At 40.9% G+C, this 15,673-nt stretch overlaps 1 protein-coding gene across 1 annotated transcript; it reads right to left on the reverse strand.

The window, feature by feature from the left end:
* Positions 1–1,717: 1,717 nt before the first annotated feature.
* txlnba (taxilin beta a) lies at positions 1,718–15,116 on the reverse strand. The gene is made up of 9 exons (XM_030772200.1): positions 14,795–15,116; positions 12,074–12,165; positions 11,353–11,523; positions 8,559–8,753; positions 6,440–6,559; positions 5,866–5,940; positions 3,622–3,714; positions 3,330–3,425; positions 1,718–3,016 (listed from the first exon to the last, which is right to left on the reverse strand). The coding sequence occupies exons 1-9, from the start codon at positions 15,114–15,116 to the stop codon at positions 1,718–1,720; spliced, it is 2,463 nt and encodes an 820-aa protein (XP_030628060.1).
* Positions 15,117–15,673: the final 557 nt, after the last annotated feature.

Genomic DNA, 15,673 nt, shown 5'->3' on the forward strand with positions numbered 1-15,673 from the left:
CACCTACTTTTTGCTCCCAGTTTGAAATGCACCATTGACTGTGATCTAATATCTAACTCACACAGCCATCCACACAGTTTAGATGAGTGCGGCTAGAGCAAGCTTCCTTTGTCACGACTTTGTCAGCCTCTCACTGTATTTTTTTCACACAGGATGTGTTGTCCTCTTACAAAACACAAGTGCACAGGAGAGTGTAAAGCTCTAAACACAGCTAAATTAGCCAGACACTTTGGGACAATTCCACAGTGAAGGGAGGAGTGGATGAACTGCCTTCGTACACTAGAAGCATCTGGATACTTTCCTGCCATATTTCATGTTCTACATTTGTTCTTGCATTTTTTAATATTCTCTTCTTTAAAAAAACATCCACTCTAGAAATGCAGCACTAATTATATTGTGGAAATCTGAAATTTGGCTCTTGCTGATGTCCAGGGTCTGTCTGTGTTTTGTGTGCATATTCACTCAAAGCTTACTGGTACTGCTCGGCATGGATCTGCAAATGGAGTTGCTATGGCGACCAAGCTTTTCTGGCGTCCTCATGTGCCCTTGGTAGAGGTGCTTGAGTTTGTGTGCCTGTTATTTCACTAGGAAACAGGCCAAACACACACACACACACACACACACACAAACACACACCACACGCAGAGACAGAGAGAGGGGCCAGTATATCTGCGTTGTGCTGAGGGAATGGAGGTTGCTGGAGACAGATTGCTCTCAAACAGAGTGCTGCGTGATTTTTATTTATTTATTTATTTATTTATTTAAATGATGGTGTTGCTATAGTAACCTTTTGGACAAAAAACAGTAGGCTACTGCAAATTTGTAGCCATTCATTTTTTTTTTTTAAATGTGGAGCTTAAACAAAAGCAGATCACATCAGAAAAACAGAAAAAATCTTAATATACTCATTCAGTTAAGAGAGAGGAGAGGGTGTTTAAGGGGACTGAGATTATTATCAGGCATTGTAACTCACTGATACACCTTAGTATTTCCTCATTTATGTCATTATGTGGTTAGGAGGCTGCATTAGCTGTCTGTGTGCTCCACCAGCACTGTCCCATTTCAGAGGATACTTGAAATATGGTGACAAAATTCAAACTTCTTTCGGGAGAATTCAAGGAAACAGCAGACGAGTCTTTCAAAACGTTTTTACACCTTAAAAAGAATGGAATCTTAAACTAGAGCTGTAGACGAGGATTTTAAAATATGGAGATATGTTCAGTTTAATTGATATGGCTGATGGCCAGTATGAAATGTAAGAGTGTAAATTATATTGCTACCAATATCTGCCAATACAAACAGTCTTCTCTGGGGAGTGAGACAATTATGGACACGTGATATGTTGCAACAGTCCCTGAAATGAAAAACACGACGTTTTGTATCGCCTGTTTTGTGAGAGAGCCAAGAGCTGAAAAAGATGAAACATTTCTCATGGCCGTTATCCATAGAAACTTTTATTTCAGGGAAAATTTCATATCCGATGTGACAAAATAAGAATATTTATGTGCCATAAAGTGCCTGAAAGCAAGCAAGGGAAAAAAATTCACCAAAAAAAAAGCATTTTCGTAAAAAAAAAGTTAACTTACTGACCTGTCCTCCCTGATTTGTGAAAACTTAAAATGCACAGCATACCATATTTTATAACACCATACATTCAAACACATAAGAGGAGACAAACTAAGCTGAATAACAAACCATTAAAAAGGAGGTTATTGAATTAGCTTGGTTTCTTTGAATTCTTAGGTGCACCTTTCTTCTTAGAGGAGCCTTGTTTTTTAGGCTGAGACTTTGCTGCCTTTGGCTTGGCATCTTGTGGTTTGGAGCTTTGTGGCTTTGCCTTGGCTTTAGCCCCAGCTGGGGCTGCCCCTTGTGTTTCTCCCAAATCAGAGCTGGTAGATTCCTCTGGTTTTGCTGCCTTTTGTTCTGATAGAGTGGGTTGAGGTTGAGGTGGTTCTGGCTGGTCTAGCGTGGACTTAGAAGCCTCTGGTTTCACCACATCTTGCTGGGCAACCTCTACTTTTTGGGGCTCTGGTTCAGTTGGTTTCTCATTGGTTGATTCTTGTTTATTTGGCTCCTGAGTTGATGTCTCTTGTTTAGTTGCTTTCTGATTGGCTGGGTCTGGTTTAGTAGCTTTCTGATGATTAGATTTTTCTTTAGTTGGTTCCTGATTGGTTGATTCCTGTTTAGATGGTACTTGAATGGATGTTTCTTGCTCAGTTGGTTTCTGATTTGTTGATTCTTGTTTAGTTGGTTCCTGTTTGATTGTTTCTTGGATAGTTGCTTTCTGATTGGATGATTCTTGTTTAGCTGCTTTCTGACTGTTTGATTTTTGTTTATTTGGTTCCTGATTGGTTGTTTCTTGTTTGGTTGGTTCCTCTTTGGGCAGTTGGGTTGATTTTTGCTTGGCTTCTTCTTGCTCAGAGGTTAGTTCACTAGCTGGGTCTTGCTTCTTTGGATCAGGTTGGCTTGGCTCAGGAACTGATGGCTGTTTCTTACCAGACTCTACACTGGCTACATCTGGGACGTGAATCTCTGGTTTGGTTTCTTCCAAGAGACTGGGCTCTTCTTTAATGGGAACTAATTTGCTTGGCTCTTGTGTGGTAGGCTTGGCTTTGTGTTGGAGAGATTGGTGAGCAGCGCTAACAGGAGGAGCTGTCTGTGATGTCTGGCTCTCAGATGATGCAGCTGTTTCCTCCTCACTGTCAGAGTCATTCACACCATCTCTGATGGAGGCCATCAACGAGGAGGCAAACTCCTGCAGACGGATCTGCTCTGCCTTCAGCTTCTCCATCTCCGCTGTCAACACTATCTTCACATCCGGGTCGTTGGTCAGACCTGGCAGCTCTTCCACTTTGGGCATTTCCGTCGCTGCTGCCGAGGCGGCTTCATTAGCGTTACGGACCTCCTTGATTTTCACGTACAGGCCTTTCCTCTCTTCCTGCAGGGCTCGACACAATGTCTCTAGCTTGTCCACCTTCAACACAAAGAGCTCAAATTCCTTGGCCTTCTCTGACCTCTGTGAGAAAAGAGAGAGGAGCACTGTTGGCTGACATAGAATGGTATAGTCCATGCATTCAAAACCTCCTTCTCAATTAAGTTCTGTGAAAGACAAAATTGGCTCACTTTTTGGTCAACTAATATTTTAGTTTTTTGGTCTAAAAATATTAGTTGACCAAACAGTTAAGCTCTGTAAAAGACAAAATTGGCTCACTTTTTGGTCAACTAATATTTTTAGACCAACTCTTGATGCTATTTGTTTCAGGAAGTATCTTAAATAGCCTTGAGGGCCAGCTGATTCTTTTGTTCTGAGTTGTAGAAAAAGCTGTTACCTCTTCAATCATCTCTAGCAGAGCTTTGTTGCTGTTTTCGAATCGTATTTTCCATGTGTTGGACTCCTTCTCTAGTTTCATCATCTTCTTTGTCATCTGTTGAGTGCAATATTAACGCTATTAATATATTCATAAAACAGTGTGATGAAAAATTATTAGTAATCTCAAGAGATTATTGTTAAAATTCATTGTAAATTTACTTGGACTCAAAATTGAAATTATGCAGGCAAATACTGATAATTTCCTTTACACCTCTGGGGAAAATGTATGTAGCTAATGTTACATAACAAACCTTATCCATCTCCTGCTTGAAAGTGATGTAGACTTCATTGCTCTTGGCCAGTGTGGCCTGGAACTCATCGAACTTCTGAGAGTATAATACAAGCTGCAGATAGAGAGAACTGTTAAAACAGAGTTCAAATAAAGTAAAAACCAGATTTATTACAGAGGCGAATGAATCATTCAGAGATATTCACAACACTCAAAATGCAAATTAGGACAAACTAACATTGCCACTGAGTAAAATGACAACTTTAATTTGTTTAATCTATATTTTGTCTTACCAACTTAACAGTTCAATTTTCAAAACATGTTGGTTATACTGATGCAACATTAGCTCTTGGGGATGCACTGTATGAAATACTTGCAACTGAATATAATTTGCCTTTTCTTTTTTTTCTTTTGGGAGCTGGTGGGGGGAGGGGAGGGCTGTAAGGGGGATTCTGAGTAATTTGCCATTTGAATTGAATCTGTACTCACTAACACGAACTGATCTTCATGCTTGCGTTGCCTTTGGCTGAATTGGGCTAATCTGACTGACCGCTCTCTCCAGTGTGATCAATATCCAAGAGAATTCATTAGCATGTTACTAGGGTTTCCAATGGCTCTCCCTCAGTCTAATGTTAATGACATGCTCTTTAAATATTCCATGACGATCACGTCAGAGTGGGGACTGCAGGGACTCTTCAATATTTTAAACATCTCCCCCATTCACCAGCGGAGGGAATTTCTAAAGCAGGGTTATTGCTAGTAGCTGAACTGAAACACATGCCAGTTTTGGAGATGTGTGTTTGTTTGTTTTTTGGTTTTGTTTTGAATTCCCCTCCCTGTGATGATCATCCCATCGCTTACTCCATATCTGCTCCAATTCTCCCTTTCAGCTCATTAACCAAACCAAGGTCATATCTTTCTGTGTAATTGGACAAGACGTGATATGGACCAGAACATGGATCAGCAAATACATTTATGGATGTAACTGAGTGGAATGTTAAGCATTTCAATGTCTTGTAATATTCCAATCAGGAAAAAAAGCATAACACACACAGTTGGTTTACACATGGATAACACATGGTTTAAAGGGTCTGTGATCAATTATGACCTCATAACCCGTCGTCCTTCATTTAAAGCAGAGGCAGTGATTAATCAGATCAAATCTGTGTGTGATTTACTGTTTCATACACTCACACTGAATGTCTATTGAGGAACTGTGTAACACATGGACACAAGAGAATGAATAGATCATATGGTTTCAGGATGTGGGACTGTGCAGAAAGCATATTTCCACATGCTCCTTTTGCAGCGCCAGGGAACTGCCGCTGCCTTGGATCTGTCTTTTCCTGCTGTCTGCCTCTCTTTACTGCTCTGATGGAAAGCATGCAAGCATTGGTGACACTTCGTTTTTGTGACCTGTCTACAGAATGAAAGAAGCACAGTCTGCCAGATCTTTTTGTATAATTATAAAATTTTAAGTGAGTTGCGAGTTGCATTAATCCAAATTTTGATTCATAGCTACATGCAAGCAGTTTGTCCCTAACTACATGGAAGCAGTTGCTTCATTAGAGGGAATGTGTCATTTTTAAGCTTTGTCTCCATGCACTGCAAGAATAATATGCCTGAAATAAAGAAAATGTCTGTGCAATTATCTGATTTTCTACCAATTATAACGTTCATCTGTAGGATGAATATGTAATTCATTTGATGTACTGTAGCCTTGTCCAATAGGTAGACTTAGAGTTCCATCATCAGGAGACAATAGGTTTAAATCCCTGGATTATTTCTCATCAGTTTCTTTTATGAACTACATCCTTTAGACTAAAATTCACTGAAATGAATCCATGACCTTAAAAACATATGAACAAAAGGGGCTTTCAGAACCAGGAATGCAAAATGAAGTAGAGGACAATGATGTCACAGAGGAGGCTATACTCCCTGTCAGTTTTTACTTTTCCAGGTAGAGAAAAGGAGGTGAAATTCAGTATTGCTGAAATTCAGTATATTCACCTGGGCCTGCATGACTGTGTGTTGCTCTTTCAGCTCTTTAGCCTGAAGTTTCCATTCTGCTGCTTGAGTCAGTAACTGTGGTTAAACACAGAGTACACAGGTGGAAGACAGAGAGAGGGGGTGACAGAGAGTGGGAGTGACGGAGGGAGGGAGGGCGAGAGCGAGAGAGAGAAGAGATGGGGAGAAGAGAGAGGGAGAGAGAAATGGGGAACACAGAGAGAGAATGAGTTAGAGAGGAGGGAGAGCGCTGCTTTACCTGTTTCTTCATCTCCAATTCCTGCTCCTTCATTTTGAAGCATTTCTTTGTTTTCTCAATAGCCTCTTTAAGCAACTACCGACAGAGACAGGGAATGGTTAACCTGGGTGTTTAGCTCTAACATGTGTCTGTGTTAGGGTGTGACATCAGCATTAATCAGCACTTAGAGCAGAACTTTGTTAACATTCAAAATACCAAATCAAGACCTTGTATGCACCTAAATATGTGTGTGCATACACAATCATACAGTCATACACATACACACGTGCACACACACAAACACACATATGCACACACACACACACACACACACACACACACACACACACACACACGCACACACACACACACACACACACACACACACACACACACACATACACACACACACACACACACACACACACACACACACACACACACACACATTTAGAGATAAGCATGCACAGAATGCCTCAAGGTTACAAAACTAAAAGGGGTTTATATCAATATGGTATTATATAAATATATTACACTGGCTTGAATCTCACTGAAGGGACTGAACAACAATAAGAAGAAGAGTGGAATTCCTCACGTATTCCTTCTCTCGTTTGTGTTTCTCCTCTGCCTCTCTCAGCAGCATTTGTGCCTGCTCCAGTTTGGCATCAGACAGCTTCTGCTGCAGGTCACGCTGTTTGAAAATCTTCTCCAAACTCTGGGAAAGACATAGGGTGGAGGAGTTTGACTACAGCCAGGGACTTATGAACCAGTATACGCAGTGTACACTGCACCAGCCCCACTGCACTGCTGGCCTAATATTGCTAAATTAAGAGCGCAGTAAAATTTAATGATGTTTTCTGCGCCACTTTATGAGAGCCACTTCTGAGCTTTGTCATGTTATTTGATCTTTACAAGCCTTGAAAATGAGCCCTGTAGCATACGAATCCACAGGCCAAGAAAGACCTTCTAAGCCGTAAACAGTTTAGCTGACATAGTGTCTATTTCATCCTTAGTCCTATCCTCAGCTATCTGCTTTAGTCATATTTAAGGACAAAAATACATGATATTTCATGATATGTCATAAAGTGATGGACAATAATAATGTCAGTTCTCTCAGTAGTATATATGTCTGTATGTATTAATACTAATATCTGTTTAAATGCTCCCTTGCGCTTTCTCTGTCCGGTGGATGAACCACAAACACTTTTTCCATGTCTACTTAACAGACTGAGTAGCAAGTGTGAAAGTCATTCTTTTATATGAGAGACTCGGCATAAAAGATATATGTACTTTTTTTTATCTCGTTAAAACCTGTAATATGACATCATTAACCAGTTCCTGTGTGTCTGTGGCTGTGTCTCTGCCTTGACCAGCAGGGGGCAGTATTGACATGTGCTTGGTCTCTTGTGTCTCAGTGTTGGAGCATGGGAGTGAATGGAGAGTGCTCAGTTTTAGTCAGGCAGTCACAGCTGTGGCTGAGCAGTCTCAGCAGTAGCCATCTGCATGACAGATTGAGCTTTTCCTGCGTCACGCCGGCCTTGTCATCTCCCCCGTGCCTCCTTGAGCAGTTAAATATGGCACACTGCAGCTTTACCAGCGGCCTCACTCACTACACGTGAATCTGTGTAATTCAGCAGTGCTCAGCGTAGAACTGCCTGATGATGTGTGTATGTAATGCTAGACAGAACTGGGTGGCTTTTGACTAAAGCACTGACTAAAGAAATCACATCTTTGACATATTCCTCCACCTTTGGTTTTACTTATAAGCTCTATTGAGTTTTTACATACATGCCTCGGTGGAATCAGTTGCACCAGTGAAATGGAATGGAATTGAATGGATGGTAAGCCATCACCAATGATTAGCAATGGTTTTACAAACAATGCATGACTTTTGATTCCTTTAAAATGCTCATTGAATGCCATGGAACTTTCTGTGTTGTCCAGGAGACAATAAAGTAAAAAGTGAAAAGGCGCTCGAATGGTTATCTAGCATCTATAATATTCTATCTGTTGTATGAGAAGAGAACTGCTCTGCACGTGGGTAAGGTGTGTGCAGGGCTGTGTGGCTGAGTGCTGGGATTAAGTAGACATCAGTGTTAGCTCATGAAGATGTTGTCCCCAGAGACAGACAGATAGTCCTCCACTGACTCAGGACCATCACTGGAGCTCAAATCATAAAGCAAAACTTTACCCTATGGTTCACAATACTCTGTGATATGTTAGATAACTTAAAAAGAATGTGAGATAGCAAACACTTTGAAATGGAGTGGAGTCATCGAAAGCCATAGAACAGAGAATGTATTATTCCTCAGAGATCAAATAATCGGAGGCATGAAATCTATCTCTGTGCTTCATTTGTGTGTTTGTGCACAATTACATTAACACTTAAAGCAAATGGAAATTTGCTTGCCTGGTCTTGATGTCTTTTCTCACCAGTGATGGAAAGTGAAGCAGTTTGTGTTCTACAGCCTTTTAAACACACAGGCTCATTAACACTGCCTAGAAAACCTTATACATTTGATCATTTAAACCTGGCACCATTGAATAGAGAAACCTTTTGAAGGTCTTATGGAGTTTGAAGTTTACCTCTGCTTATAAAAGTGTGTGTGTGTGTGTGTGTGTGTGAATTCCTCTCACTACTGGTACAGGTCCATGATGGTATTAAGCATGTAGGGTGTACACACACACACACGTGTGTGTTGGTGTGTTCGTACCTCCTCTCTCTTCTCGTACTGCTCGATGATGGTTTTGAGCTTGTCAGCTAGTTCGCTGTTCTCCTTACACAGTTTGTTGTTTCGGTTGCTGTGTTGCTCAATCTGAGCCTGGATGTCCACCAGAGTGGTCTGGAAGTGACTGGTGATCTCTCTCCGCTTCTCCTCTTCCTCACGACACCTCTGGAGTGTCTCCTCCTGGAGGAGGGCAAACACAACAACAGAGGACATCAGTGTTGATGATGATAATGATGATGATGATGATGATGATGATGATGATGATGTTGAAAACAGTACATGCCATACACATTTCAGAAAGGGAAAGAAATTCATTTATGAAACGCAGGGTTCACATTCATTAAGCAGATTGACATACAGTTAGAATTTGATATACTATACTTTCAGTGTAATTAAGTGACTGATTCATGCAAACTGGAAAAAAGGAACAAAGAGAGAAAGAGGAGAGAGAGGAAGAGAGAGGTAAGAGAGGAGAGAGAGAGAGAGAGAGAGAAAGAGAGAGAGAGAGAGAGAGAGAGAGAGAGAGAGAGAGAGAGAGAGAACTATGCTGTCTACAGAACAGCATGCTTTTTTTAAAAAAGAGTTGTGAATTTTTAAGAAGTCTGTGGTCTCCCTGAAGGTGTTCGCCATTTTGACTGAATATTAAAAAATCATAAAATCTCCACACTGGACTTTTTGTCTGCATTGAACTTACGATGCAGGACACATAGACATTGAGCCTGGTCCAGAAAACAGGGTGCGCTCTTCTCATTAAATGCAGTTTGATGTTCTCTTGAGCTACTGATAGCAAAGCAGATGTAAAGAGGGACTATGAGGAGACCAGTGATTGGTAAACAAACCTGCCTCCTCCATTTGAGGAGCATCGGGGATTTGATCTTCGGATGCTTGAATGCCAATACCCTGACTCAGCTAATCCAGCCTGGCAAAGCAGGCAGGATGGGTTTCCTCTCAGGGGTCCGGTCTATTTGTTTGTCTGTCTGTGTTTGCATACAACACAAGTGTAAGCCTGAACCTGGGAAAGGTGAGGTGGCTAATACTGCAAGCTAGCTCTCAGGAGAGATGAATCTCAAATGCAAACAGACACGCACACTCACACACACATGCGCAGGCACTCCCACATACGCGTGCACACACACACACACACACACACACACACACACACACTCAAACACACACAGACACTCAAGCCTCAGGGAGATGTTCCTGCATCAAGAGGACGAATTTCAATCAAATTTTTTTTTCAAACCTTTCCCACCTTCGTGATGAACTAATAAATTCTGTGAACATCTTTTCATTAACAAGCATGAACACGTGTCACTAATTCAAATATGAAAGCTGTTTCACAGAGAATGGGAACAGAGATAATCTTCACAAAGATGATTCATTAGCTATTTAGGAATACAGGAACACGAAAAGGTTATTCAACAGGGAATCAGATATTCCAACAAAACTCAGAACAAATGAGTCATTGTCATTGTCTCTGCTGAGGACTTGAAGAAAACTGTGACCTGACGGTCTCTTACATCATTACAGAGACAAAAGGATGAGAAGATAACGCTAGTGTCTGTCCGAGAACGGAGAAAGAGAGAGCTTCCCTGTCAGGGCCAGCAGGCTCCTGTTTGTGGAATCAGGTAAATGTAGGGAAACCAGTGCCTCCGTGCTGGAGGGTTAGCAGAAAAGTTGGCGGCAGGTGCTGGGTATCTGAGGAAATTTGTGATGGCTTTCTCAGCCCATGTGTGCTGCATAGGGCAGCAAAAAAAAAATTATGTAAACCAATTGTTCAACAGAGCAAATCAAACAATGACAGAAAAGAGAGGCTCTTGGACAACGAGTGTGTTACCTATAATACCTCCTGCAGAGGAAAATATCTCTATAACAATGAAGCGGAAGAGAAATAATGGAGACTGATGCCTGATTAAAATGTGCTATTCACATGTTGGCTACATGCAGAACTAAAAATGCATCTATTGAGGAATGAGATCAGCAGCAGCATAAGAACTCAGCAGCATAAAAATATTTCCGTGAGTAATTTGTTTTTGTGTGTGTGTCATTTGATTATAAAATGAAATCTTTCCACTCTTTAAAGAGTGTGTATTTCAGTGATTTCATGTTACCTTTGTAATATCTCATTATCAAGCACATATAAAGCAGAATACCCCAAAAATCCAAACCGTCAAATTTAGATCAATGACAAACTCTCCTGACAGGTTTGGTGTGCTTCAGTTTAATAGTCTCTCTCTGTCTTTCTGTCACTCTCTCTCTCTCTCTCTCTCTCTCTCACACACACACAGACATACACACACACACGCACACACACATACACACACATGTGCACCCCCAACACACATACACTCTCTCTTTCAGTCACTGCAGTGTATAGTGATGCAAGCCTATTTCAGAAACATACACATTAAACCCCAGTGATAGCCTTAGCACTGATTTTGGGTTAACACCAAGACATTTTGTCCTGTGGGGTGTTTCATTAGGCAATGTGTATCACATGAGAAAATTGTGTCAGGGACGTATGAAAGAAGGAGATCTTATTAATAGTCCTGTTGGCCTATTCAAAGTTTGGACTGAGCATTGATATATGTAATTTAAATACCATTGACAAAATACCATTGACAACATGTCAAAATGTTATTTAGAGCTCTTGTTTTGTGGCTGTTCTGTGTGTTGTTGTTTTCTTGCCTCAGTGTGTGTCGTCAGTGGATCCTGTTTAGATTGTGAGATGATGTCACAGGGTGATGCAGGATGGGAAGGACATGGCAGATCTCACCTTCAGGGTTCTGTTGTGTCTCTGAAGAGCACGGCACAGACCTTCCAGTTTGCCGCGGGCCAAGATGGCACGGCTGTGTTCAAACTGAAGTTGGTCCTTCTGCTTTACCAGGAGGTTATGTCTCTTCTCCAGAAGCTTCCGCTGCCTCTGCTCTCCTCTCTGCTCCTCCAGCTGTGATGCGTCAGGAAAGAGGTATTCCAGGCATTAGCATATTGAAATGTCCAGGGCTGTGTAAAAGCTGGTAGAGGTTAGAAGTCCTGCCTGCGGAAAGTGTGAACATGTCCTGAGAGGACTTGGATTGGCTGAACGGAGTTGCTTTTGTGTATAAAAAGTGTGATATATCAGTGTGTCTCCCAAATGTTAGAACAATTCTCAACTTTAATTTATTGTTTATAATATGATTATGATGATGATTATTATTATTATTAACAACATCAACGATAGCTGTGGTGATAACAGCTGTATTTGTTTATTTGTTTATTAGAGCATAACATCACCTTGATGTCTGTCATGTGACCTTGTGTTTAGACTTGCCTTGGCTGCCTGAGGCACTAAATACTGAGGACATCTCTGCTGAGGAACGGCCAAAGTGCCATAAGACATTTTATTTTTCTAGAGCTGTAGTTTTTTATGTTGTGTTTGTTTGCTCTTCACTCCCCCCTGTGTGCTGTGTCTGGCTGGCCATGCTGATAGATGTTCTCCAGAGGTTTTGGACGCTCACCAATTCTGCATACTTCTTCAGCATCGTTTCCAGCTTCTCCTCTGCTGAGCTGAGCTTACTCAGGTTCTGCATCAGCAGTGTGGCCTCCTTACCTGCGCACACAGATAAATAATGCCTTTCTTCACTCGGCCCAGAGGAAAAAACAAGAGAAAGGAAAGAATGAAGGGAGAGCCCACTGGGGAGTGCTTGATATGTGAACTGCAGAATTAATCAGCTGTGGGGGCCATTCACACAGCATAAAAGCTTTTACTTCTCCACACCTGAGACTTAGGAAAGCAAAAAACAGCAGCAGCAACAACAAAACCCCCTGAACTGTGCAAATAAAAACATTTATGACACATTGCTACTGGCTGGGTTTCAGCTAGCAGACCGGACAGAGTCGTGCCTGTTGTATTATATCTGGCCATTGTACTGGAGTTCAGCATTTTTTGATGTTGGGTTGTAGGTCTTACTCACATCATATCTTTATCTCTTGCTTGTTAATTGGTCCAAAACTATGCTTTTTTTGTTTGTTTGTTTGTTTAGGTGTATCTAAACCCTATCTAAGTGTATCGATGCCCATTGAACACAGTAGAGACAAGCGATTTTGCAGAAATTCCACATCATAAATATGCATATGGGTCATTCCATGTTATTTGAACTATAGGCATCCGCCACACCATCTCAGAATTGGCTGATAATTTTTTCCCTTGAAAAATACATGCTGACATGTCATATCCCAAAACTTTAGCTTCCTATTCCCAAAACTTTTCTGTTTAGAATTTACTGCGTACCGGTGGAAACTACCTTTAAAGCATTTATTTCAGTCATGGACATTTTTGTGAACTTTAGAGCTTAACTTACAGTTTTTGGCCACAAATACATGAAATGCTCCCTGAGCATGTGAAGTAAACAGGACATTTGCTACCAGGTGAAATGACCCTGGTAGCAAATGTGCATGAGAAACTTTTTTTTAAACTTACGTAAGACACTGTACCAACATTAATGCTTTAATCACTCCAGGTGCTATTTATTCCTAAAGTGCCCACACATGTGTGCATTACTGAAAAATCAGCTCTGTACACTTTTATTTTCCTGATTTTTATACCTCTAAATATGGTTCAGACAAATGTTGTAACCATGTTTGGACCTCTATATCTATTCAACCATTCAATCCAGCATAAAACAAATTACAGACTTGGAATATACTGGAAATGTTGAATGAGCATGCCAAATTTCAGATCTCTGGTGGTATTTGTGGCCAAGTTACTGAGCTCTATAGTTCACAAAAATGTCCATGACTGAAAAAAATGCTTTAAAGGTAGTTTCCACTAGTACGAAATAAATACTAAACAGAAAAGTTTTGGGAATAGGAAGCTGAAATGTTGGGATATGTCATGTCAGAATGTATTTTTCAAGGGGGAAAAATCAGCCAATTCTGAGATGGTGTGGTGGAAAGATTTTCCAAGTTTGGTAGAAATGACATGGAATGACCCATATGCCATATAACAATGTGGAGTTGTGCAGTGCTAAAACTGAGTGAGTGTACAATACAATATAAATGTGTACTAGTATTGGAGACACTAGAACATTTAGTGGAACCATTTCCGTATATGTTTTTGTATTCTGAGAGCAGAGCAGAACCTCGTCTCGCTGTAGCATTTAGCTGATGACAGGTTTCTGTGTTTTCAGACATCAAATTAAGGCCCAGCTTTACCCCACAGACTTGGCACATACTTTCCCTTATCTGCTATTGTCTTCCAGAAGTAACACAATTGGTTTATGTCATCCAAGCCCCTGTTAACATGCACTATGTTATGCACTATGTTATATATGACCAAAATATTTTATGACTCACGGAGAGATTGAAAAATGACTCCAGAATTGGTGGAGAGTGGCCACTTAATTAACACCTTGTTTCAATAGCTCAAAAAAGTGTTTTTCACACTCAGGCATGGACTTGTGGAAATGGATTAATGGAAAATGATTTTCCCTGTTAGAGTGTGGACCACATCTAATTTAGCTGATTATTTAAACTATGTGCACATGGAAATAAAGCACTGGTGATACCCTTGTAGAAACATCACACAGAAAGTGCAAACTGGAGCTTGTGAAGTCACTGCATGTTGTCTTTGGGTGGCTCAAGTCTTTCATGTTATTATTCAGTTAAAAGAAAGAGAGGTGTTTAACAGTAATAAATAAGTTACACCAAAGGACATGTGCAACCAAAGGACAAGTACTTCAAGGCTCTGATTTATGAGTGATTCCAGAGGCTTATGTTTAATGACCCCTCGACACTGATCTATCAAATGTCAAACAAACTCTGACATACATAAGGACTAGATTGATGTGAACAGCCTATTTGTGAAGAATGCTTTTTGTTTTCCAGCCTTTCCACACTGACCAAACAAACCGGCATGTCTGTCTGGTTGATGTGCTCGGTCTGTTTATGTGACAGTTGGTGTTTGCATAAGAACAGTAGCTTAGTTAACAAATTGACAGCTGGAAAATAAATGAATATTTTAAAGCCAACAACTGACTTCATAATTGTGGAGCAGGTGTGTGCGTGTTTATTGCGCAGGAGGGATTTAATTGGAAATGGAACCAAAGTAATACCTTGTAAAGGTAAAGTGTTAGTATGCAGTTAAAAGAAACAGAGGTGTTAAAAAGTAATACCTTGCAAAGGTAAAGCAGTGGGAAACTTCTGATATTAAAGGTAAAACGTGAATGAAGCCAGCTCACCTAAGCCTTTGAGTAATTTCTTCTCTGCTTTCTGATCCTTGCCTGCACTGACGCTGTCGCTGGAGTCTTTGGTGCTCGTGTCTTCATCCACTTTCTCACCACTGGCCTCCTCTGCCGCTTTCGCCTCCTCGTCCATCTCGAGGGCAGAGATCTGCTGCTCCATCAGAGTGGAGGCTGAGCCGTATGTTTGGATGATCTCCTCCAGTTGTCTACTGAACTCCTCCATGGGATCCACCTCCTCCCCATTAATCCCATTCTCCTGCACACCCTGCTCCTGTCCTCCTGTGCTCCTCTCCTCAGATGTCTGCCCACTGTTTTCCATTATCTGAGACAGAGAAAGGTTACTTTAGAAAGTTTGTGGAAAGTTGTGGTGCTGCATGAAAAAACAGTGGCTGGTTGTCTCTAATAATGCACTGAAAACGTGGCCAGAACATTGACTGCAGATGTGATGATTTATGTTTATTTGGACTGTTTGGGACTGAATGAAGAATGATATGCACTTGCTGACATGAGATATGTCTGTGGAGGTGGCAGCCTGCTGAGGCATTTCTGATGCATGCCTGTAAATAAAGTCTTTGACGGACAGTTCTAATCTGGAAGAATAATTATAGAACGAGAACAATGACAGAAAAATACAGTAGAATTGCAGAGGATGGTGATGTAAAACATCGCATGCTATTCTAATGGTGTGCTCACTTCTGACATTTTAACAACAGAAGAAAAACAATTAAGATTTAGAATACACACACACACGCACATATGTATATTGTATAAGAACAAACAAAACAAAACGAGAGAGAGAAAGAGAGAGGGAGAGGGAGAGGAAGAGAGAGAGAGAGAACAATTCCATGTCCAGTTTTAAAAGCAAACAAGCAACTA

This window comes from Chanos chanos, chromosome 4, assembly GCF_902362185.1.
Source record: "Chanos chanos chromosome 4, fChaCha1.1, whole genome shotgun sequence".
Classification (NCBI taxonomy): Eukaryota; Metazoa; Chordata; class Actinopteri; order Gonorynchiformes; family Chanidae; genus Chanos; species Chanos chanos.